Below are 25,084 nucleotides of genomic sequence, written 5' to 3'. Positions count from 1 at the left end.
TTCCGCGTTTGTCGTGAGTAATAAAACGTTGCAATTTGTATGCTTCCAGAGAGCCAACGTGCTTATAGGTTCGTCCAAGGTAAAGATTGGGGTTTCAAGAAGTTCATTAGGAGAGATTTCCTTTTAGACGAGGCGAACGGACTCCTGCCCGACGATAAACTCACGATATTCTGTGAGGTATATACCTTTGTATGTTAATTGTTTAATACTCGTCTTTGCTCACCGTTCCGTGAGCGAGATTTATAACGCGGGGAATCGTTGCAGGTTAGCGTGGTGGCGGACAGCGTGAACATTTCCGGACAAAGCAACACTATACAATTCAAAGTCCCGGAATGCCGGCTGTCCGACGATCTCGGTCTGCTTTTCGAAAACCAAAAATTTAGCGACGTCACGCTGACGGTCTGCGGGAGGGAGTTTCAGGCGCACAAAGCCATACTAGCGGGTAAGTTTACAAACCACAACGATAGGTGGCGCATTCAAGGGACACATCGAAAGAAAAGTGACTTTTCATGCGAAAATAAGTCGAATATGTAAAGTAAAATCTTCCTCGATGACTCAATTCTCCAAGAAAATCGAGTTTAAAGACTAGTTACATATTGTGTTCGATAACGCGCCATCTCTCGGTCCTTCGCGCAAGCTCCTCGACAGAGAAGTCACCAATTCCACGATTAGTGAAATTCTAGGGTTTTTATATGTCACGTTCGATCGCTTTTCTTTTAATTGTATCACAATCTTAATTTTAAAGTTAATTTTTTTTTCTTATTGTTAACGATTTATTTATTATTATACAGCACGAAGTCCGGTTTTCTCTGCGATGTTCGAACACGAGATGGAGGAGAGGAAACAGAATCGCGTGGACATCACCGACGTGGAGCACGAGGTGTTGCGAGAAATGCTGCGATTCATCTACACGGGAAAAGCGACGAATCTAGAGAAAATGGCGGACGATCTGCTAGCGGCAGCGGACAAGTATGCGCTCGAAAGGCTGAAGGTAATGTGTGAGGAAGCACTCTGCACGAGTTTAGCCATCGAGAACGCAGCCGAGATCCTCATTCTTGCTGATCTTCATAGCGCTGATCAACTCAAGGCGCAAGCCATAGACTTCATTAATACGTAAGTTTTGTTTTAAAGACCGGAGATGCCGCGGCTAACGTAGAAAAGTTCGAACCCGAGCGGGGATAATTTTGTTCGTCGTAATAATCGTGATCGAATCGATAGAAATAGAATTTACTGGTTTAGTCTCTTCTATTGGCGACTTCATTCGTTGAAACGTTTCGTAAGTCTCGAACGAATAGATAGATAGGGGTTTTTTTATCGAACGGTGCACGTTTCTGTTTCAGACACGCGACGGACGTGATGGATACAGCGGGTTTTAAGTCGATGGTGAACTCTCATCCGCATCTTATAGCAGAAGCGTTTCGAGCGCTAGCCACGCAACAGATACCTCCTATCGGACCGCCCAGGAAGCGAGTAAAACAGAGCTGAAAACAGTATTTTGCATCCCTCATGACTTTTTGTGTACAGTGATACGAGTAGTGTTCTAAATAAATGTTTCCTAGTGCGCCATTCCTCTGGCCCACTTAAAATAGACTACGTCGAAGTGACTAATAACGCCAGTTTCGAGCCGATTGCTAGGTCGGTTGCTCTTGGATGGGCAACCAGTTCGGCCAGTTCGAAGCTAAATGCAAGCATAAATTCATACCCGGAGAGAGAGACGCCTCCCTTTGTAATTCAGTGAGTCGTCGGTGTTGGAAAAAAAGAACTGTCTATCACAGAACGGAGTGGGGATACTGCACGTGCGACGGAAAGAAAAATTAAGACGGGAACGAGAGCACCAACGATAACTTGTCGGTTAATATTTGTACCGATGTTGGGACAACAGGGACACACGCGACAACGGTACTCTTTTTTTTGCATTGTGCGTCGTCAACGGTCTCGTTCGAGGGAAGCGTGTGTTTTCATTTCTACAAACGCCACTAAAAAATGTCAGCGATTTGTCAATGCGCATCGTTAGGGTCTCGCGTGGATTTGCTTTGGGGGATCGCAAACCATCCGTATTGAAGAAAGATGTAAAAGCAGCCAGTGGACCAAGGCGAGATTGAAACTTGCTGAAATTGCTACGACATACACGTACACACACACACACACACATTTGTATACGCGATACACGTACACGAACACACACACACACAATGCACGAAGGAAGTTGTGATAGACGTCGGCCAGACGATTAAAACATTTTGTTCCTTTGTCGAAAACATGGATCAAACGATTGTCCCACGCTTGTTCGTTGTGCAACGAGCAAGAAGAAAAAAGTTAGATACTATGTTTACTACCGATAGTGATTTTTAGTTATATATATATATTGAAAAAAAAAAAAGGAAATGAACGTCAAACTCTTCCAAGAACGGAGAAAATGATTCTAGTTAGTGTTTTTTATGATCTCTTTCTCTCAACATGTACGACTACTACTATGATTACTATTAATGCTACGCAATCTGTGCCGTATTTTTGTATATTTTTGTCTGCAGATACCGCCCTGCGCCTCCCTTCCCCCGCCCCCCACCCCACCCCCCTTTAATGCGGCCTTTTACTCGTCCCTTTTATCACTAGGCACAGTTTGTTTTGTTTTCTTGAGTATTGCATAGTAGAAGAAGTGATAGATTCGAATTATTATTATTATATTATTATATTATATTATTATTATTATTATTGTATTAAATTTAGGGTTGTCCATAATTTATCGAATTTTATGTTGATTATTATTGAAATGTCTATCGTACTTGTGCGCAGGATATATGTATTAATTAGTGATGTTACGAGGGTCGCGTTAAAAAGTCGATGGCACAGTTATTAGAGATAAAATGAAAAGAAAAAAAATGAGAATCGCTGAAACGAGAACAAAAGGGAAAACGAATGAATTTAAGAAGTTGTATAAATAAAAGTTAGTCAATTATATAGTGCGAAAATATTAATCGTTTTTTATGTAATTAATGAATTGCGAATTCGTGTGGTCAATGATCTTGAATTATGGGCAACCAAGAAGGCAAACAATAATCATCATTTAGTACTGTACTGGCTTCCTGATCCTCCGACCTAGCTTTACCCGATGTTTTAAATATGAGAAATACCATACAGGAGTAATGATATTGAAGATTAATGCCATACATGTTCTGTGATAAGACCACTGTAATTACCGCAATTGTATCACACCTTTCTAGAACTTCTGACGATCCTGGCAGCCAGTGAATTTATCTTTTAAGAAACGGTCGCTATCCGGACAGTCCCAAATCTAGCGTCCCTTTCGATTTTAAGATTTTTACTGTACATATCTACTGTATTTTATAAGAACTGAACCGAATGGAACCATACATTTATGAAGGGTACAATAACCAACTATAATTTATTCTATTTTACAGACTGTGCTAAACTCATGTTCCTTGAAACACTAGCAATGCTTTAAGTAAATGTAATATGTAATAACAACAAATTAATACGATTAGAACGTATTGTGTCACTTTGGTCTCGGCACCGGCGTGTACGCGTGCGTCGCGGCCACGTCGCGCGTGTATTTCCGTCGAGATTTAAAACGAAAAGAAGAAAAGATAAAAGAAAAGAAAAGAATCCTATGAGAAACATAGTTAGGGAACGATTTTCCACCGTTTTTTACATGATGTTTATTTCAGTCATAGATCATTAGAGCTTAAACGAAACGATAAAACACGGGAGAAAAATAATAAAATAATAAATGTAAGCGGTTTAAGGAACAGATTTTGGCCGTGCTCGCTCAGATTTTAAAAAAAAATTCGATGGAAGAAAAAAAGAAATGAACAAGTGAAATCTACGTCCATTCTACCCATTCTATCTTTGGGACTGTGCGGCGAATATCTCATGAAAACTCGTAATGTTGAATGTCTTTTTCCTAAAAAAAAAAAATACCAAGAAAATAAGCACGAAACTAATATTAATCCGTACGACAGTTCGAAAAATATTAGATACAATTCTTTGAACCAATCTACATGAGCGTATGACTGGATAATTTGATAAACTAAGTACAAGTAAGACAAGTGTTACCTCATCATGAAAATCGGCATGTCTGTGTCGCGATAGCTACTACTGCACTGCTGTCTGATACACACTTCCGTTGTATATTGCATTTAAACTCGAAAGCTTTTTGTAACGAATAGTTCAGCAGTGGTAGCTTCTCGAAGTACACGGCTGCTGTTCATCGAACCCAGCTCATACAAACGTTCATTTTTCCATTTACTTTAAGTCATTGCACCACATCAAATAAATGACATTTTCATTATATAATCATGAGAACTTTTACGTGATTTTTCATTACCCCTGACTACGCCTTGCCAGCGACGCGTCTCGCGCATGTATATTTCAATTCTTTTTTCTTTCCAAGTTCTATACTTGATATTTCATAAATTTCCTTGAATCGAACTTTAGCATGATATCGGGCTCAGATTAAAATTACCTTCAGTTACGTTAAAAAGTAATCTTAAACTTATATTTATTTCTCGGTTACAAATAATCTACAAATTCACGCAGTCATCGATACCAGATGTTTCGTTAAAGATGATGCACTATTGGAAAGGCCGGATTAGTTTGGTGCGTTACTCTATCTGTTGGTTTCGGGGTATCTGGATATGCTGGCGGTGCTTCGAGCATTAATGCCTAAAAAATACGTACAGTTGATACCACGGATTCTCAGCCGTTTAAAGGGAATACGATTCTCCCGCGTAACTTGCAACCAACATGGCCAGAAAGAAAAAAACTAATTGCAAATCCCATTTTTATGGAGAGGGGGAAGGTAACGTAACGTGGGGGGAGGGGCTCTAGTACCTCGCCCCCCACTCCTTAAAAATAGGATTTAGTTTGTCTTTCTGGGTACGCTGCTTGCAACAGTAGATTGTGACGGTGCAGTTGCGCGACAGAGGTGCGCGATAGAGGTGCGCCATTGCACAGTAAGATACAATCTATTCGTAACGTAACAAAAACGATTTTAATGAGAACGCTTTTACTTAAACTGTTACGATGATAATTCAACAAAGAAATTAGAAACAATATAAGCGTGAAACAACGTAAATAGAGAAAACGTATGTCGCGTAGTATGACTGTATCAACAACACGTGAAATGGGGATCTCTAAATGCTTTTAAACAATTTTACCAAATATAGTGAGTTTGTTTAGTTGCAGTAACACCATCTGGCGTGTTCGAGCAGCGAGAGACAATTAGAGCGTAACACGAAGTAGAAAGGGTAACGATTAATTAGAAAACGTATGAAATCCGTGGCATCAGATTCGTACGCGACGATAGGTTGTGCGATAAAGTCAGATTTATCTGCCATCGACTGATATACGAGAGATAATAGATATAAAATTGCTTATAATTCAGTTGTTCGTAATTTGGATGTACCTTCTATAATATTAGTTCCGAACAAATTATCAAATATATTTAGGTAGAAAATAGATAAACGTACTCTGTTGGTAGGCGATTCGTAAAAAGGTGGTGCGTTACATGCTTCGTTATACGGCGGCGGTCTGTCCCTCGATTCATCGTAAATCGCATAGCATTGCAACGAATCGGAGTTTATGTTTTCGTTTTGACACACGCTATGGTGTGTACAACTGTCGCGAGATCCCCTGCAAATACTTTACAACAATGTCGATATTACTTTGTGTATATGGTAATTGTGCATTTTCCTTTCTATTCTGATTAACAATAGCCAAGAAAATAACAGTACTGAAGATATTTGTTATCCTATTGAAACTTTGATGTTTAATTGCCGAGAATTCCTACCTGACGCACACCTTGCAGTACATTACAATCGCAAAACAAATACGGCATACAAATAATAGAAATATAACAATTTGTATAGCCGATATCGTGTTCCTATCTTTTGTTCCTACAAAAGAAACAATTTCGAAAATTAGTCGACGATAGAAAATAAAGAAAAGAAAGAGGTAAAATATTTTTAAATATCTAGAATTTGTAATGTCTGAAGAATTTATACGAAAAATGAATCATACCGATAGAAGCTAGAATGAAATCGTGTTTGGCGCGACAATGATTCAATAATTTTTTGACAGAACTTACCTTTGTACGGGTTATCGTCTACGTATGTGTCGCAGGAGTAAATTCCATTCTCATTGTAACGATAATTATTTGAAAACTGAGGTAATGAGGTATTAGGTTCTACGAACGATAAAGACCACTGTGTTTAGATTCATCGGCGTTATAATAAAAACTGATATACGTACCTGTAGAAATTATTGTATTCACTGTGACCATGTTATATAATTACACAATAAGAATCGTTTACTCAAAACAATTTACAAGACTACATAAATGTACATTGATATTACCGTGGTATTATCATTTGATTATAACTGAAGGAAAGTTTGTATATCATATGCGAAAAACAATCCCCGCAAACAGATAAATACATTGGCTTAACGTAAAACATTGAGTACTTGGACGTGTGAAGATTACAATCTTATCAAAAGGAAACTCCCTGATAATTTTTTATTTGGCGATCCGGTTTCAAGCATGCTGCCACGATTCCACGAATGCTTCTTATTTAAAGTATATATTTTTGTTACGCAGTTTTTATTTTTCTTTCGACCTAGCCCATTAACTCCTTACAATAATAATACGATGGTTCGAATGGCCCGCGGCTATATGACACTATCTATGGTGTCGATTGGCGATGGTGACGGCACCATACGCTTTTCGAGGAAAGTGCAACGTGGTCAACACACAAATCTACATGCACCGGACGTATTGCTTTTCATATCTGCTTTATTTTGCTCGTATCTCTTCTTTTCTAATAAATAGCAGTGCACATATTATGGGAGTTGAGTTATTCTACCCTGAACGTAATATTTTGTCTTTCGTCGTATGGAAAATTTTCAGACCACCCCGCCATTTTCGACCAATCGAAACCGAAGCTGTCAAGCAGGAAACCGTTTCGTTCGCCGTGGAATTCCTGCCTACATCTAGACAAGCCGTACGGAACAGCTGAAAAGAACCTCGACGGTGTTCACGTGCGCGAAGCGGGTTCGATGATCCTCACTTCGGCGCAGTGTGGCCAGATCGGGCATAATTGAGTGCATCGAAATCGACAACAGTGACGACGAACTTCCTTAGCGTCTAACGGAATGGTGGGGATAGCAGGCATACACTATCGCACGAGCCACGTGTACGTGAGCTCGGCACTTCGCACAACTTCGGGAAATCGATAAAGAACGATAGTGTGAGCCTTTCCTTCTTGCTCTTGTAAAAGACAAAACAACTGAAATACGACCTCGCGATAAGTGGCATACGATTCCAATTCTCGACTGCCCCAGCATTTTTACTTTCCGACCTATATGTAAGGTATAAGGAAATTTATAAAGTATCATAATGAAAAAAAATTTTGAAGTTTTTTTTTAGCGGAAATACACGTTTTAGGACCCCCTCATCATATTGTGACTACTACAAAAAAACATATTTTTTTTTTGTTCCTATGCTATTGACATGATTGCGTCTAAACGGCTGAATGAATTTCAATGAAACTTAACATTTAAGTTTTATGTTCTCGTTTTAAGGTCTCATTCTATTTTAAGCGTGATCAGCTCCCATATAATGATGATTATACGTTTTTAGTTTTATAATTATTTCGATACATACACATCATTTGTAACAAATTTTTAAAGCGATTTATATAAATCTTAAGAAGGATTAAGATCAAATATATTTTTCTCCTATCTTTCCTAGACAGGAAAAATTAAACGAAATCTTATGCCTTGCATACCTACCTAAACCACATAAAAAACGTATTCCACAAATATTTTAGAATAATGTTGTTCAAAGCAGTCTTACTCGTAAAGGGTTAATTAAGGGTTAATTAAAATGAAAAACCACTCTTAGCCAGTACCGTGCACGCTACAGAAATAGATTACTACTGACTTTTCCCACTATGTTTTTTAATAACCGTATCAAATTGTTACACACAATCAAATGTTATATATTTGACTTAACTTTACATAACAAAATAATTGTAACGATAGGTAAAAGAATAACGTGCACGCTACCGTTCAATGGAAACCACGGGAAGGTGGTGGTCACTTCCATCAGGAGGGAAATGTAAAAAATTGTTATTTCTTTGTAACATTATCACATGCCATATATTAGAACGTCTATATTCTTCTTTCCTTTTTTTTTGATTCCCCTCTAAATTCATTTCTGCAAAATGAAATATATTAAATTGACGTCTATATACTGCTATTCATTCAATAGAACTTTATTTCTAATTATTGCCTTTTAAAAACCTATGGGAACTGGGCTATATCTACGCGATGGTTATCGCATTATACATCCGTAGTTACACTTTTAGAGAATTGGGACTCTGTATTGCTTTTTTTGCAAGAATTGACAATAAGCGAGAAATCAGAGTCCGGGGAACGTCTGTTAATCTCGATGCAAAATCCAGAGGCCAAAGCATATCTTTATTTTCTAAATTACGCTCTTGAGTTTTTTTCGAGAGGTTCAACGCACGCCTGGTACGTGTAATCTCGTAACCAGTTACGTCTTACACGACCGCGCTACGCAGTCGGAAAATTGTTTTTTCTTATTGTTAACGATTTATTTATTATTATACAGCACGAAGTCCGGTTTTCTCTGCGATGTTCGAACACGAGATGGAGGAGAGGAAACAGAATCGCGTGGACATCACCGACGTGGAGCACGAGGTGTTGCGAGAAATGCTGCGATTCATCTACACGGGAAAAGCGACGAATCTAGAGAAAATGGCGGACGATCTGCTAGCGGCAGCGGACAAGTATGCGCTCGAAAGGCTGAAGGTAATGTGTGAGGAAGCACTCTGCACGAGTTTAGCCATCGAGAACGCAGCCGAGATCCTCATTCTTGCTGATCTTCATAGCGCTGATCAACTCAAGGCGCAAGCCATAGACTTCATTAATACGTAAGTTTTATTTTAAAGACCGGAGATGCCGCGGCTAACGTAGAAAAGTTCGAACCCGAGCGGGGATAATTTTGTTCGTCGTAATAATCGTGATCGAATCGATAGAAATAGAATTTACTGGTTTAGTCTCTTCTATTGGCGACTTCATTCGTTGAAACGTTTCGTAAGTCTCGAACGAATAGATAGATAGGGGTTTTTTTATCGAACGGTGCACGTTTCTGTTTCAGACACGCGACGGACGTGATGGATACAGCGGGTTTTAAGTCGATGGTGAACTCTCATCCGCATCTTATAGCAGAAGCGTTTCGAGCGCTAGCCACGCAACAGATACCTCCTATCGGACCGCCCAGGAAGCGAGTAAAACAGAGCTGAAAACAGTATTTTGCATCCCTCATGACTTTTTGTGTACAGTGATACGAGTAGTGTTCTAAATAAATGTTTCCTAGTGCGCCATTCCTCTGGCCCACTTAAAATAGACTACGTCGAAGTGACTAATAACGCCAGTTTCGAGCCGATTGCTAGGTCGGTTGCTCTTGGATGGGCAACCAGTTCGGCCAGTTCGAAGCTAAATGCAAGCATAAATTCATACCCGGAGAGAGAGACGCCTCCCTTTGTAATTCAGTGAGTCGTCGGTGTTGGAAAAAAAGAACTGTCTATCACAGAACGGAGTGGGGATACTGCACGTGCGACGGAAAGAAAAATTAAGACGGGAACGAGAGCACCAACGATAACTTGTCGGTTAATATTTGTACCGATGTTGGGACAACAGGGACACACGCGACAACGGTACTCTTTTTTTTGCATTGTGCGTCGTCAACGGTCTCGTTCGAGGGAAGCGTGTGTTTTCATTTCTACAAACGCCACTAAAAAATGTCAGCGATTTGTCAATGCGCATCGTTAGGGTCTCGCGTGGATTTGCTTTGGGGGATCGCAAACCATCCGTATTGAAGAAAGATGTAAAAGCAGCCAGTGGACCAAGGCGAGATTGAAACTTGCTGAAATTGCTACGACATACACGTACACACACACACACACACATTTGTATACGCGATACACGTACACGAACACACACACACACAATGCACGAAGGAAGTTGTGATAGACGTCGGCCAGACGATTAAAACATTTTGTTCCTTTGTCGAAAACATGGATCAAACGATTGTCCCACGCTTGTTCGTTGTGCAACGAGCAAGAAGAAAAAAGTTAGATACTATGTTTACTACCGATAGTGATTTTTAGTTATATATATATATTGAAAAAAAAAAAAGGAAATGAACGTCAAACTCTTCCAAGAACGGAGAAAATGATTCTAGTTAGTGTTTTTTATGATCTCTTTCTCTCAACATGTACGACTACTACTATGATTACTATTAATGCTACGCAATCTGTGCGTATTTTTGTATATTTTTGTCTGCAGATACCGCCCTGCGCCTCCCTTCCCCCGCCCCCCACCCCACCCCCCTTTAATGCGGCCTTTTACTCGTCCCTTTTATCACTAGGCACAGTTTGTTTTGTTTTCTTGAGTATTGCATAGTAGAAGAAGTGATAGATTCGAATTATTATTATTATATTATTATATTATATTATTATTATTATTATTGTATTAAATTTAGGGTTGTCCATAATTTATCGAATTTTATGTTGATTATTATTGAAATGTCTATCGTACTTGTGCGCAGGATATATGTATTAATTAGTGATGTTACGAGGGTCGCGTTAAAAAGTCGATGGCACAGTTATTAGAGATAAAATGAAAAGAAAAAAAATGAGAATCGCTGAAACGAGAACAAAAGGGAAAACGAATGAATTTAAGAAGTTGTATAAATAAAAGTTAGTCAATTATATAGTGCGAAAATATTAATCGTTTTTTATGTAATTAATGAATTGCGAATTCGTGTGGTCAATGATCTTGAATTATGGGCAACCAAGAAGGCAAACAATAATCATCATTTAGTACTGTACTGGCTTCCTGATCCTCCGACCTAGCTTTACCCGATGTTTTAAATATGAGAAATACCATACAGGAGTAATGATATTGAAGATTAATGCCATACATGTTCTGTGATAAGACCACTGTAATTACCGCAATTGTATCACACCTTTCTAGAACTTCTGACGATCCTGGCAGCCAGTGAATTTATCTTTTAAGAAACGGTCGCTATCCGGACAGTCCCAAATCTAGCGTCCCTTTCGATTTTAAGATTTTTACTGTACATATCTACTGTATTTTATAAGAACTGAACCGAATGGAACCATACATTTATGAAGGGTACAATAACCAACTATAATTTATTCTATTTTACAGACTGTGCTAAACTCATGTTCCTTGAAACACTAGCAATGCTTTAAGTAAATGTAATATGTAATAACAACAAATTAATACGATTAGAACGTATTGTGTCACTTTGGTCTCGGCACCGGCGTGTACGCGTGCGTCGCGGCCACGTCGCGCGTGTATTTCCGTCGAGATTTAAAACGAAAAGAAGAAAAGATAAAAGAAAAGAAAAAAAAAAAAAAAAAGAATCCTATGAGAAACATAGTTAGGGAACGATTTTCCACCGTTTTTTACATGATGTTTATTTCAGTCATAGATCATTAGAGCTTAAACGAAACGATAAAACACGGGAGAAAAATAATAAAATAATAAATGTAAGCGGTTTAAGGAACAGATTTTGGCCGTGCTCGCTCAGATTTTAAAAAAAAATTCGATGGAAGAAAAAAAGAAATGAACAAGTGAAATCTACGTCCATTCTACCCATTCTATCTTTGGGACTGTGCGGCGAATATCTCATGAAAACTCGTAATGTTGAATGTCTTTTTCCTAAAAAAAAAAAATACCAAGAAAATAAGCAAAAAAAAAAAAACGAAACTAATATTAATCCGTACGACAGTTCGAAAAATATTAGATACAATTCTTTGAACCAATCTACATGAGCGTATGACTGGATAATTTGATAAACTAAGTACAAGTAAGACAAGTGTTACCTCATCATGAAAATCGGCATGTCTGTGTCGCGATAGCTACTACTGCACTGCTGTCTGATACACACTTCCGTTGTATATTGCATTTAAACTCGAAAGCTTTTTGTAACGAATAGTTCAGCAGTGGTAGCTTCTCGAAGTACACGGCTGCTGTTCATCGAACCCAGCTCATACAAACGTTCATTTTTCCATTTACTTTAAGTCATTGCACCACATCAAATAAATGACATTTTCATTATATAATCATGAGAACTTTTACGTGATTTTTCATTACCCCTGACTACGCCTTGCCAGCGACGCGTCTCGCGCATGTATATTTCAATTCTTTTTTCTTTCCAAGTTCTATACTTGATATTTCATAAATTTCCTTGAATCGAACTTTAGCATGATATCGGGCTCAGATTAAAATTACCTTCAGTTACGTTAAAAAGTAATCTTAAACTTATATTTATTTCTCGGTTACAAATAATCTACAAATTCACGCAGTCATCGATACCAGATGTTTCGTTAAAGATGATGCACTATTGGAAAGGCCGGATTAGTTTGGTGCGTTACTCTATCTGTTGGTTTCGGGGTATCTGGATATGCTGGCGGTGCTTCGAGCATTAATGCCTAAAAAATACGTACAGTTGATACCACGGATTCTCAGCCGTTTAAAGGGAATACGATTCTCCCGCGTAACTTGCAACCAACATGGCCAGAAAGAAAAAAACTAATTGCAAATCCCATTTTTATGGAGAGGGGGAAGGTAACGTAACGTGGGGGGAGGGGCTCTAGTACCTCGCCCCCCACTCCTCAAAAATAGGATTTAGTTTGTCTTTCTGGGTGCGCTGCTTGCAACAGTAGATTGTGACGGTGCAGTTGCGCGACAGAGGTGCGCGATAGAGGTGCGCCATTGCACAGTAAGATACAATCTATTCGTAACGTAACAAAAACGATTTTAATGAGAACGCTTTTACTTAAACTGTTACGATGATAATTCAACAAAGAAATTAGAAACAATATAAGCGTGAAACAACGTAAATAGAGAAAACGTATGTCGCGTAGTATGACTGTATCAACAACACGTGAAATGGGGATCTCTAAATGCTTTTAAACAATTTTACCAAATATAGTGAGTTTGTTTAGTTGCAGTAACACCATCTGGCGTGTTCGAGCAGCGAGAGACAATTAGAGCGTAACACGAAGTAGAAAGGGTAACGATTAATTAGAAAACGTATGAAATCCGTGGCATCAGATTCGTACGCGACGATAGGTTGTGCGATAAAGTCAGATTTATCTGCCATCGACTGATATACGAGAGATAATAGATATAAAATTGCTTATAATTCAGTTGTTCGTAATTTGGATGTACCTTCTATAATATTAGTTCCGAACAAATTATCAAATATATTTAGGTAGAAAATAGATAAACGTACTCTGTTGGTAGGCGATTCGTAAAAAGGTGGTGCGTTACATGCTTCGTTATACGGCGGCGGTCTGTCCCTCGATTCATCGTAAATCGCATAGCATTGCAACGAATCGGAGTTTATGTTTTCGTTTTGACACACGCTATGGTGTGTACAACTGTCGCGAGATCCCCTGCAAATACTTTACAACAATGTCGATATTACTTTGTGTATATGGTAATTGTGCATTTTCCTTTCTATTCTGATTAACAATAGCCAAGAAAATAACAGTACTGAAGATATTTGTTATCCTATTGAAACTTTGATGTTTAATTGCCGAGAATTCCTACCTGACGCACACCTTGCAGTACATTACAATCGCAAAACAAATACCGCATACAAATAATAGAAATATAACAATTTGTATAGCCGATATCGTGTTCCTATCTTTTGTTCCTACAAAAGAAACAATTTCGAAAATTAGTCGACGATAGAAAATAAAGAAAAGAAAGAGGTAAAATATTTTTAAATATCTAGAATTTGTAATGTCTGAAGAATTTATACGAAAAATGAATCATACCGATAGAAGCTAGAATGAAATCGTGTTTGGCGCGACAATGATTCAATAATTTTTTGACAGAACTTACCTTTGTACGGGTTATCGTCTACGTATGTGTCGCAGGAGTAAATTCCATTCTCATTGTAACGATAATTATTTGAAAACTGAGGTAATGAGGTATTAGGTTCTACGAACGATAAAGACCACTGTGTTTAGATTCATCGGCGTTATAATAAAAACTGATATACGTACCTGTAGAAATTATTGTATTCACTGTGACCATGTTATATAATTACACAATAAGAATCGTTTACTCAAAACAATTTACAAGACTACATAAATGTACATTGATATTACCGTGGTATTATCATTTGATTATAACTGAAGGAAAGTTTGTATATCATATGCGAAAAACAATCCCCGCAAACAGATAAATACATTGGCTTAACGTAAAACATTGAGTACTTGGACGTGTGAAGATTACAATCTTATCAAAAGGAAACTCCCTGATAACAAGTATAATCAGCGTCACAATTACTTTTCCATTACATTTAAAGTATCCCTTAACACATTGCCGCGAAAAGGATCGTTCTCATTGATCCATTGTTAATTACTCTTAACCAATTGCATACTAACGTGTGAAATAATAGAAACCATACACGATTGCTTAGCATATATTTTGTAATATACATGAATAAATATTAATAACCCAGTCGTAACAATTCCTAAGACCATATAATTTACAATATAATTGAGATTTTGGTAAATATTTGATGTTCATGCTGTACAGTTAATTCGTTAATGTGATCAACGCCTCGACAACATTCCCTCTGTGTTCCCTGAGCGTTTGTTCCGCTATGCTTCGACTTATTTCCATTTCTTTCATCTGAAATTAAATTAAACAATATACTCGTAAGTTTGTAAGATTGTTCTCTCATAAAAGGAACATTATCGATAGTAATTGTATACAAATATCTTACAATGAGATCAACATCTTCCTTATTGATAGGAATTTTTAATAACTCCTTCTCTCGCGCTTTCTTCTCCGCTGCCTCCTTATTCCGTTGATCTCCGATTATGCTCAAAGCCTAAAGCAAATAAATTCGTCGAATCAAACAAACTATATTGTGCATTTGTGCAACTGTATACATTGTATGCAGGTTAGGTTTGACAGTTTGTTACCGTTTTGTAAATATCGCACGAATATTAGCGCAAGGTAATAAAAAATGTAACGTGAGCTTGGAAAACTCGAATCTCGTTTGTTAACGAGCGAAATAAAATTCTGTTGTTGACAATTGTAAACACGTGGTGCGGCAGGTAGCATAAGATACTTACGCAAGAGAATCCGTCCGACGAGGATATTTCTTTCTCCTCCGCATAATCTGTGACCTTTTCTAAATCGGCAGCGCCGCTGTCATATTTCGCTGCCTTTTTCTGTGATTTTTCTTGCTGCACTTCGTCGGAATCACCGTTCACGACGTTATCCGCCATTTTTCCTCTTTTTGTATCGCACTTTCCAGTGTTAGAATTATTAGAGACCGCATTAGATAACTTCAGAATTGATCCGCATTTAATTCGTCCACTTCACGGAATTCGAACGACAGTCCGGCCTTTGATTATATCCGATGTTCCATGCGCTGTTGCTAATCTTTTTAATCGGCGTTAACCGTAAATGTATTGGTAGTCTAATAGCAATTTTCAACCTTTTTTATTTTGCGATATATTTACATCGTTTATTTCATTCCTACGGAATATCAAAAAATATTCTGATAATTTTATAGTTCAATGACTGCCTTCAATGTGTTTATTTAAAAGAAGCTATAGTTCATGATTAAAAAGACCTATAAATTGTGGGAGCTTGAACAAATAATGCACATTTGTTTAGTCTTTGAAGAAACATAAATATCGAAAATTCTTTGCAATTCTTATGAAATAGTCTACGTATCTCGATAATTTTGAAATATGTTATAAAAGACGAAACTTTGAATCCATACATATAATCATCAAAAACTGTCATTCTAGTCTTTTTTACCTTTTAAAACTACGATGACAGTTATTAACGGTTATCATATGACACATGTGACACATAACCTTTTTTACCACTCATAATACACGCGATTGCCGCTCGTTAGTTGCATCGTTTGTAGAAAATTCGTTGATGTTTTCACTCCGCTGTTTTAATAGGAGGTTTAATAATTAATCACCAATAATGGCCGAAACGTCGTTTCCTAAATCAACGAATGATTCTCAGTTTGTTCGAAACGAACCTATAAATTACACAGCTGGTATTTATAATATTAAGTTTTTACAATGTTGCGGTACAGTGAGTCCTACAAGTACGCGATTAATTCGTTCCAAAGCTCTATACGATATATTGCAAAGAGAAAGGAAGATCAATCTTGGGTCAAAACATATGCAATCCTTTGAAGACAGTCTGAAACATTTGATTCGATACAATTTGCAATTCCTTTCTCAACACTTTTTCTTTCTCCCTGTAATACGTATAAAATGCAATCTTACGTGTATCTAACACAACCACACAATTTAATATCGTGTAATTCAAGGACTTGCTACACCTGAAATTTATGTTTCGCAAGGTTTCAAACCTATGTAATACTTTTAAGAGATCCGACAAATGATGCATGGATTTGGAGACAGTGGCGAACCATTGGTGGAGTCTGTAAAAATTGTGGAAGAAGTTGTCTTGCAGCAAATGAGAACGATCGTGAAGAAGGCGTGCGAAGTTTCTTACAGATCTGAAAATCCAAAGAAAGGTTCTTGCATCTCTGCGGAAGATTTCATTTTCTTGTTGCGCAAGGATAAGATGAAATTACAGAGGTTGATAAGATATATGGGTGGGTTCGAAATTTGGATCGAAAATCAAAGACTTTGGTGCTCAAATCACATTCACGTTTGACTGTGTTTTTTTATAGAATTGAAAGACTACAAGTCCTCCTTGCACAAAGCATTGGAAAGCGATTTACCCGAGGACATTATGAACAACGAACATTTAAGGAATTCTAAGCACAGAGGACCGTTTCATACTTTTCTTAGCCAAATCGACAATACCGGCGAGCTCCTCGAAGACGCGTCGACCGTAGACGAAATCAAGCAACAAAGATGCATTCGCGCCGAAATTATGACGCGATCCATGGACGAAGCTAGATACCTAAAATTCAGTAAAGCGCGCAACGCATCATTTTCGAATAAAAATCGTCATAAATTTAGCGACTGGCTGTTACCAGACAGTGAGCGTCCGAATGAACAAGAATATTAATTTTTACAGTAGAATTATCGAAACTTAAAGTGCATTTTAAAACATTTCAGGCGATATAATGATAACTAAAGAAGGGTACACGATTTTAGGATATTTAGCGTATGAAACGGTAGCACAAATTGTAGATTTAGCGTTGTTAGTGAGGCAAGACCAAAATAAGATCCATGGAGACGCTATAGATCGGCTTAGGCTTAGTTACGTGAATCCATGTACCTACAAACCTTACTATCACGGCAAGGTTTGTATTTCCCCCCTTTAAATCTTCTAGTTTATACAAAAACTTATATAAACTTTTCTTAATTAGGTTGCCGTAACAAAACCGATAACACCTGCAGAAATAATTGAAGCCCTCAGGCGATACTGGTCACCACAATTAGACATGACAGGTCCATTCAATCGTTGGTCAATGAAAAAGCCACATTTAAAGCTCCTCTGCTGTTAGATTACAAACGGGTAAGAATGAATTTCATAACACGCGCAAGATGCATAATTTATTATCGAACGTAAAGAAAATAAGATCTGAATAGCTTTCGAACATTTTACGGTAAGATTAATTTGTCGGGAGTTTGAATTTAGCGGAATAAATTAATAAGTAGGTATATTTTAAAATTGACCAATGTTTATTGACTTGTTCCTGTACCACTTACACGTATAACTTAGATCTCTAATTTTAGGTTTACACATAACCACTACTACACAAATTAATATAATTTTATTTTTTTTTTTTTTACAAAATCTTCCGGGTCATGCGATTTATCAATGACATGACGTTCGTAGATATCGTGTGTATCCATTTCTTTTTTTTTCTTTTACAGTACAATTACAGTGTTACCTGCATATTTTACAATTCATAGTCCCTGATTCAAATTTAAAGATAAGATTATAATACAATTGGCTTTGTGTTAATGATACGTTTGTATTCATTGTACTTCATCGTAAAATACTTGGATCTTCCCTTTAATTTCACGATACTTCGCGTAATTATCATTTTGACGGGACACCGTTGGATCCCATCGTTTAATATTTATAATGACTGTAAAACTTTTCCTTAACGTAAAATATGCTATGTGTTTAATATCTACAAATTTGAGCTAATCTTAAACTTTACGTGGTTTTACGAATTCACGCAGATACTAATTTTACTCTTGTATCATGGTGAGAGCAATGTTGATACTCGTACTTTCCCTTCGGCGCCGCCGGTTATGCAAGTCCCGGATTGGTTGGCAGTGGACCAGTCACAGCACAGCGTACCTTTGTGCCCACCTAATTCTAAAACCTTAGCCTGCGCGCCAGGCGGCATCTGTGACAAAATTAACGTTCGACATTATTTTTAAAACTCGACTTAACTTTCTCGATTACATTGAAAATCAAAAGTTAGTATGTACTTTGTATATGTTTCCACCGGTTTGCGTGCAGAGCAACATGTAATTGCCGCTCTGATCGAAGGTGAATAATTTCCCGTGGACCGTATTTTTCTCCACCTTAATCTTCGTCTCCCATAAAATCTTCCCCGAATGGTTCAAACTCCTTTGACACAATTTCCCGTCTTCGCTTTGCGTGCAAATGTTCGTGTAATCGTTAATTAATTCTATGTCGATAACCGGACTCGAATGGCAACTGATGTTATCGATGATCTCGTTCCGTCTCAAGTCGTGTATTAAAATATTCCCATTGGACAGTCCCGTAATAAGTAGTTGCCCATTATGATTAAAAGCAGAACACAGCGCAGTCACGCTTTGTTCCATTGGCAATGTCCTCTCCAGTTTCCTTGTCTTTATATCGTACAGTAAAAGTTTCCCTTCGTTCGAGTCTGATACGGAACATATGAACGTTGACTCCGTCGGATTGCAGAGCAGACTGATCACTCGGGAATTCTCGTGTTGAATGTCCCACAATGTCTTACAATCGCGAGTATCGTGTAATTGAATCAAACCATTATTGTCACCGTGTAAAAAATAACGTTCGTTTTTCGATATCCAGTCTAACGCTGTTATAGCTTTATTCGAGTTTGCTGTGGCAGATATATATGTAGTAACAGTCCTATTTGGTACAAGAAGAATTGTAATTAACGCAAACCATCGATACGTCGAACGAGCATTGTAAACAGCGATGCGATTAATATCGTATGGATACAGTAATGCACTGTTAAGATTCGAGACTCAACAGCGTGTTTATATCCCCACTCTTGCTGCAGTTCGCTGATTGGCTGTCACCGTTCTCGACCAATGCCTGTGAGTCAGCTGACTGCAGCAGAAGTGGGGGATGTAAACACTGTTTCAGAGGGCTGTGCCTTCTCGCGGAAGAACGGTACATTACTGTACTATCGATATCGAAAGTCGATACTACGCTTTCGAATATAAATAATTACTTTGGCGATGGTATCGGTGTCCATACTTTGATAATGCCATCCGCATCACCCGTAGCGACGTACGAACCGCTTGCATTGCTTTTACATTGTATTATCGATGTTTTGTGCTCCGTGTACTCTTCCTAAAAATGATTCCCTGTTACGTGAAATTTGCAAAATGCCCGCTACGCAAACAAATGTTTTTTCACCTGGCTGAGAAGAATATAAGTGGAATCGATCTTATCTTTAGCTTTCCGTTCGGCCACCGCGTCGATGGACGAGTCCCTTTTCCTAGAGCTAGTTAACCTCGAGTCACAGCTAATGCTTCTTTTGCTAACAGTCTCGGACTTACTGATCGAGCTCAGTTTCCCCTTCGTGTTCGTTCGCTTCGACGATGCGGATTCGGGTTCCGCGACCCTTCTCACGCTCGCGGCCGATTTTCTATTTAAAATCGGACTCGAACCCCCGCCTATATTTCTTATAAGGTTCCTTAGAGTTTTGGGATTTTCTAATAAAGGAGATTCTCTGTTTAAATGGAGAAACAAAATTAGCACCGCGTTTAACGCGCGAATTTGTTTCACATATTTATCTCGTTAACCCCTTGCCTTACGATTTAATTCCCAACTAGACTTATCGCGTCTCTGAGACGTCATTGTAAGCCAAGAGGTTACGATTCGCTTTTGATCGACGATGTGTTATCGATGATATAGATCGTACTCGAAACACACGTTTACGATACCGTCTAAATTATGAGCTGTGATTTAAATTGTAAGTCATCGATCGACACTGGATCCAGATTGCTCCGCATTTAAAGTACTTACTGCGCTATTATATAAAAATCATCCATAATCGGCGGATGTTGAGGAGCTGGTCCTGGATTCACGTCCATTACATTATCTATTTTAACGGAGTCGCTTAAACGCTGCTTAAGCGATTCGTTCTCTTCCTGCAATCGTTTCAACTTACTCGTATCCTCGTCTATCGTAAGCAGCGTTGGTAATGGCATGCACTGTAACGTTGGTACATCGTTAATTCAACTACGCGACTGTTTGTTTCCTCTAATATTATGTCGTTACGATCGTAATCAAAATTTTGATATAATATTAAGATAGGAAACCTTGTAACGTGAGAGACAGGATGCAAAATACCTTTCACCTACTTGGAAAATAGTAGCAAGGAAATTGTGCAGGGACAGTAACATAGTGTCCTGCCACTGTCTGCTAAAGTGCGCAGAGTACGCTGGATTGTCCTCTGGATTTTTAACAAACGGCAATGCTGTAACATAGAAAATTATAATTCATCTCTGGACAAGTACTATACATCATCAGCTGGTTGGCATGTATCGGTAGTTCCCCTCTAGTTTAAAAGATGTAAGAAAATAACAATTACCGAACCATTCCTTCCACTCTGAATGCCCTTGCAGCTCCGGCGTCATTTTGACAAAAAACTCTTGAATTCTGTCCTGCTTATTGTTCACGGCTGCGTTGACCAAATACATTTTCAGAACAGCATTCTCTAATTTACGCACAGCCGGTGTAAAATGACTTTCCAACCGTGAAAACATTCTTGTATCCAAATGTCCCCATAATTCTCTCAAGGATGCCAAGTCATGGTTATACACGTACTGCATCAATTGATCGACGATTTTGTCAACCTGACAACAGAATACAAAAGAAGGTGACAACAAATCCGTGGGGAACAATATAAGTATTATTGCTTTCGAAATTGATAATGGCATGACAATCGTGAATTTGTTACGGCGATTTCTTTTTAATTGCAATGTTCGTAAAGCATCGTTTTCTATGTATTTTCCACTTTCTATCAGCATTTTGTTTTATCCTCACCCTGAAGCCTTTTTCTTTCTCGGCTTTTAAGTCGTTATCGAAAGCTTTCAAGGTTTGACTAAAACCTCGGAAGAGCAAGTATTCTTTGACCAATTCGTCCACATACTGAATGTGAGACATTTTCCCGCGATTCTCTTCGAACTGTCTACTTTCTTCTTTAACTGACAGCCGTATGTTGTCATCCTTTGGCCATTTTGATACCCACTAAATATGCATCAAACTTTCCTGTTGTCGTTTGACAAACATAGCTGCCAACGTTCGCCTGTCCAGTGACCGTTCCAAAGAGGAAACACTGAATGTTGTGGCGGCAGTTACGTGCAATTCCACCGGCTGCTACATATAGGCACACCTTTATGTATGCAAGAACGCGCCAAAAATAAGTGCAGTAATGGCACTGTTAACTTTCATATGGTAAAAGTAGTAAGTTGGCTAGTAGTAGTAGCCAATAGCAAAAGTGACGCGTGCAGGTAGCGTAGTTTTCGTAGAATTGTACCCTAACATTACGAGTCTTTTACCTGTATGGGAATTATTGGCGTATCATGATGTTTCTTTTCATCGATAAAAAATAATGTTTAGTTCTTTATTTTTGGTACGTGTAGTAATTACACTATATCAATGCATACATTAGTAATTTTATTAAACTAAATTCCCTAGCTTATTATGGTAGCGACTCCGGTACCAGAGACGCCAGTTTGAGCACCGGGTGCACTACTCACACTATGCCGGATCACGCGTACGTGAGCTCGTGGAGTTTCGGAGGGTCGACAAGGGCAAACTGACCAATGCCCCCTTTCTCGATTCTCCGAAGCTGCCCGAAGTAACTTCGGTCCGTCTCGTGGGAGTCGAGAGAGGAAGGCTCATTTGCCTTCTCGCGCTTGAACACGTCGACGGCATACGATTCCAAGTCTCGACTGGCCAAGTATTTTTCTATTTTCCGACCTATGTTGGCGTACATAAGCAAAGTACTATAATGAAAACGAACTTTGTGAAATTTTTCTTACGGATATACACGTTTTAAGACCCCCCGATCATACTTGAATTATTGATAAGAAAGAAATTCAGATATCACTTCTGATATATCTGGCAACGTATAGCCATTACTGCAGGCTACTGCCAGTCTCTCGCAGCCTCTGCTAGCTTCTGCTGGTCTCTGCTAACCTCTGCCAACATGTGCGGGCTTCTACCTGCCTCTGCTGGCCCCTGCTGACCAATGCTGACCACTGCTGACCACTCCTGGTACTTCGTGCAACGTATAACGATTACGACTGGCTACTGCTAGCCTCTCCCTGCCTGTACTGGCCTCTGCTGACCACCGCTTATATTTCTGACAACGCACAACGATTACTAATGACTTCTGCCAACCTTCGTTGGACTCTGCTGACCGCTGCTGACCTCTCCTGGTATTTCTGACAACGTATAACGATTACGACTGGCTACTGCTTGCCACTGCTGGACTCTGCTGTTCACGGCTAGCCTCCGCTGGCCTCTGCTGACCATCCCTGATGCTTCTGACAACGTATAACTATTACTACTTGTTACTGCTGGTCTCTGCATGCCTCTGCATCCTTCTGCTGGCCTCTGCATCCCTCTGCTGTCCCCTGCTGACCCCTGCTGACCACTGCTGACCTTTGTTATCAACTTCTGACATGATGTATAAGTATTCAAGCCTTGTATAATGTAAATCTATGGTAATAAATAATATTTAACAGAATTCTATGTGTTCTCATCATTTTTACCTTTCTTTTCCTCTCCAAATCATTCCCTTAGTTTTAAGAGACCGTTTTCCCGGTTAAAATTGGACTCCCGAAGTGTCCAGCTCTCGTACTTGCTGCCAAAATCAAAAATTTCAAAGTCCTGAAACAATTGGAACGTCCTGAAACAGTTGGAAAGCCCTGAAACAGCTGGAAACCCCTGAAACGACTTTTAATTTCGGAAATCCCGAAAAATTGGAAAGTCCTGAAACAGCTGGAAAGGCCTGAAACGACTTTTAATTTTGGAAATCCGAAAAATTGGAAAGTCCTGAAACAGCTGGAAAGCCCTGGAACAGCTGGAAACCCCTGAAACGACTTTTAATTTTGGAAACCCGAAAAATTGGAAAGCCCTGAAACAGCTGGAAAGGCCTGAAACAGCTGGAAAGTCCTGAAACAGCTGGGAAGTCTTGGAATTTCTAGCAAAGTTCTGATTTTCAGGACTTCCGGGGTGTTTTAGAACTTCCTAGTGGGTTCAGGGGAACCAAGGAGTTTCAGGGAGTCTTATAACTAAGAGGAAAGGAAAGAAAGGTAAAAGATGATGAGAACACATAGTATTCTTTGTAATTATATCATTTATTGCCATATATTTACATTATACAATGTTTTAATACATATATATCATGGCGGAAGTTGTTAACAAGGGTCAGCAGTGGTCAGCAGGGGTCAGTAGGGGTCAGCATGGGTCAGTAGGGGTCAGGGGGGGTCAGGAGGGGTCAGTAGGGGCCAGCAGGGGCAAGCAGTAACATGTAGTAATCGTCACACGTTGTCGGAAGCATCGGTGATGGTCAGCAGTGGTCAGCAGAGGCCAGCGGAGGCAAGAAGTGGCAAGCAGAGACCAGCAGGGGCAAGCAGTGGCAAGTTGTAATCGTCACACGTTGTCGGAAGCATCGATGGTGGTCAGCAGTGGTCAGCAGGGGTCAGGGGGAGTCAGGGGGGGGTCAGTAGGGGCCAGCAGGGGTAAGCAGTAACATGTAGTAATCGTCAAACGTTGTCGGAAGCATCGGTGGTGGTCAGTAGAGGCCAGCGGAGACAGGCAGAAGTCATCAGTAATCGTTGTGCGTTGTCAGAAATATAAGTGGAGGTCAGCAGAGGCCAGCAGTACCCAGCAGGAGCCCGTATAGGCTGGGAGAGATTGGCAGTAGCCCGTAGTAATCGTTATACGTTGTCAGAAGTAACAAGAGTGGTCAGCAGAGGCCAGAGAACTGTAGGAAAATTGAAAAGTACTTGTAGTCGTACCTTATGCGTCGTACTTTTTACCTTATACTTCAAGTAAAAAGGAGGATAACTTGGTAAAACAATTTTATGACATTACGTGCTAACTCAAGTTACCGTTCTAAAATAAAACGCTATACTTGAGAAAATATTCTCTGCACAGTACCCAAAGATACCAGATGTAGCCCTGATTGCACAGGGGACACCTCATTCCACGTTCTCACTATGCCAGATGACGCGTACGTGAGCTCGTAGAGTTTCGGAGAGTCGACAAAGGCTTACATATCCCCTCTTTCTCGATTCTCCGAAGCTGCCCGAAGTGATTTCGGGCCGCCTCGTGGAAGTCGAGAGAGAAAGGCTCACGTTTGCCTTCTCGCTCTTGAACAACTGAAATCCGATCTGCCGTCAACGGCATACGATTTGGAATCTCAGAGAAATGTGGATGCTAACGTATTACGATCGAAGGGAATAGTGTATGATGAATTAAGTGCAACGAGCTGACTTCCAAGTATTGCAAGAAATTTCCCCTTTTTACCATTGCCCATTACTTTGTCTTATGAATCAAGTGCACAGGAATAAAGAGAAGCCTAATGTGTATGTCTTTTTATTCGTATCATAAACTCACATCATCGTACATCTTACAGCGAAGCTGTTCCGCCTCGGCCACAGTACTCTGAACGTTACACCCATCGCAAACATTTTTAATTTCGGTAAAAAGAAAAACAACATGCGAATAACATCTTTTCCTT

At 39.1% G+C, this 25,084-nt stretch overlaps 6 protein-coding genes and 1 long non-coding RNA gene across 13 annotated transcripts in view; 3 read left to right on the top strand and 4 right to left on the bottom strand.

The window, feature by feature from the left end:
* Positions 1 to 3,953, top strand: part of LOC122405402 (protein roadkill-like) — a 106,499-nt gene extending 102,546 nt beyond the window's left edge. For 5 of the 6 annotated variants that reach the window (XM_043410108.1, XM_043410109.1, XM_043410107.1 and 2 more), the window contains 4 exons: positions 50 to 189; positions 265 to 442; positions 792 to 1,113; positions 1,341 to 3,953. In XM_043410108.1, the coding sequence (XP_043266043.1) occupies positions 50 to 189; positions 265 to 442; positions 792 to 1,113; positions 1,341 to 1,485 (785 nt within the window). In that variant the 3' untranslated portion in view covers positions 1,486 to 3,953. The remainder of the gene's footprint in view (positions 1 to 49; positions 190 to 264; positions 443 to 791; positions 1,114 to 1,340) is intronic. The other variant, XM_043410106.1, reaches the window with a different exon arrangement.
* A 1,901-nt stretch (positions 3,954 to 5,854) lies between these two features.
* Positions 5,855 to 6,427, bottom strand: LOC122405408. The gene is made up of 3 exons (XR_006259766.1): positions 6,271 to 6,427; positions 6,107 to 6,205; positions 5,855 to 5,915 (listed from the first exon to the last, which is right to left on the bottom strand). It is a non-coding gene; the product is annotated as an uncharacterized LOC122405408 (long non-coding RNA).
* A 2,233-nt stretch (positions 6,428 to 8,660) lies between these two features.
* Positions 8,661 to 10,360, top strand: LOC122405406 (speckle-type POZ protein-like). Its single transcript, XM_043410116.1, has 2 exons — positions 8,661 to 8,975; positions 9,203 to 10,360. Exons 1-2 carry the CDS (start codon positions 8,677 to 8,679, stop codon positions 9,345 to 9,347), a joined length of 444 nt encoding a protein of 147 aa, XP_043266051.1. The 5' UTR covers positions 8,661 to 8,676; the 3' UTR covers positions 9,348 to 10,360.
* A 1,999-nt stretch (positions 10,361 to 12,359) lies between these two features.
* Positions 12,360 to 14,331, bottom strand: LOC122405405. The gene is made up of 5 exons (XM_043410115.1): positions 14,157 to 14,331; positions 13,993 to 14,091; positions 13,696 to 13,801; positions 13,376 to 13,547; positions 12,360 to 12,569 (listed from the first exon to the last, which is right to left on the bottom strand). The coding sequence occupies exons 1-5, from the start codon at positions 14,185 to 14,187 to the stop codon at positions 12,465 to 12,467; spliced, it is 513 nt and encodes a 170-aa protein (XP_043266050.1). The 5' UTR covers positions 14,188 to 14,331; the 3' UTR covers positions 12,360 to 12,464.
* Positions 12,818 to 17,736, top strand: LOC122405404 (transcription initiation protein SPT3 homolog). Of its 2 annotated transcripts, none has more exons than XM_043410114.1 (5): positions 12,818 to 12,859; positions 16,529 to 16,759; positions 16,838 to 17,152; positions 17,232 to 17,419; positions 17,486 to 17,736. In XM_043410114.1, exons 2-5 carry the CDS (start codon positions 16,540 to 16,542, stop codon positions 17,621 to 17,623), a joined length of 861 nt encoding a protein of 286 aa, XP_043266049.1. In that variant the 5' UTR covers positions 12,818 to 12,859; positions 16,529 to 16,539; the 3' UTR covers positions 17,624 to 17,736. The 2 variants fall into 2 exon arrangements, with proteins under 2 accessions (XP_043266049.1, XP_043266047.1); XM_043410112.1 differs by lacking the exon at positions 12,818 to 12,859 and adding an exon at positions 15,403 to 16,189.
* LOC122405407 (huntingtin-interacting protein K) lies at positions 14,564 to 15,434 on the bottom strand. Its single transcript, XM_043410117.1, has 3 exons — positions 15,240 to 15,434; positions 14,885 to 14,992; positions 14,564 to 14,790 (listed from the first exon to the last, which is right to left on the bottom strand). The coding sequence occupies exons 1-3, from the start codon at positions 15,393 to 15,395 to the stop codon at positions 14,695 to 14,697; spliced, it is 360 nt and encodes a 119-aa protein (XP_043266052.1). The 5' UTR covers positions 15,396 to 15,434; the 3' UTR covers positions 14,564 to 14,694.
* Positions 17,737 to 17,947: 211 nt separating the features above from the next.
* On the bottom strand, positions 17,948 to 21,600 carry LOC122405401 (WD repeat-containing protein 91). Its single transcript, XM_043410103.1, has 8 exons — positions 21,373 to 21,600; positions 20,918 to 21,182; positions 20,688 to 20,803; positions 20,350 to 20,537; positions 19,738 to 20,053; positions 19,550 to 19,671; positions 18,567 to 19,221; positions 17,948 to 18,481 (listed from the first exon to the last, which is right to left on the bottom strand). Exons 1-8 carry the CDS (start codon positions 21,490 to 21,492, stop codon positions 18,332 to 18,334), a joined length of 1,932 nt encoding a protein of 643 aa, XP_043266038.1. The 5' UTR covers positions 21,493 to 21,600; the 3' UTR covers positions 17,948 to 18,331.
* Between the last annotated feature and the right edge of the window lie 3,484 nt (positions 21,601 to 25,084).

Source organism: Colletes gigas, unplaced genomic scaffold (genome assembly GCF_013123115.1).
Source record: "Colletes gigas isolate AHSC1104 unplaced genomic scaffold, ASM1312311v1 Colletes_gigas_Sc00004, whole genome shotgun sequence".
NCBI classification, from domain to species: Eukaryota; Metazoa; Arthropoda; class Insecta; order Hymenoptera; family Colletidae; genus Colletes; species Colletes gigas.
The sequence above is the reverse complement of the archived record's forward strand: the minus strand, read 5'-3'. Positions and strand labels throughout refer to the sequence as shown.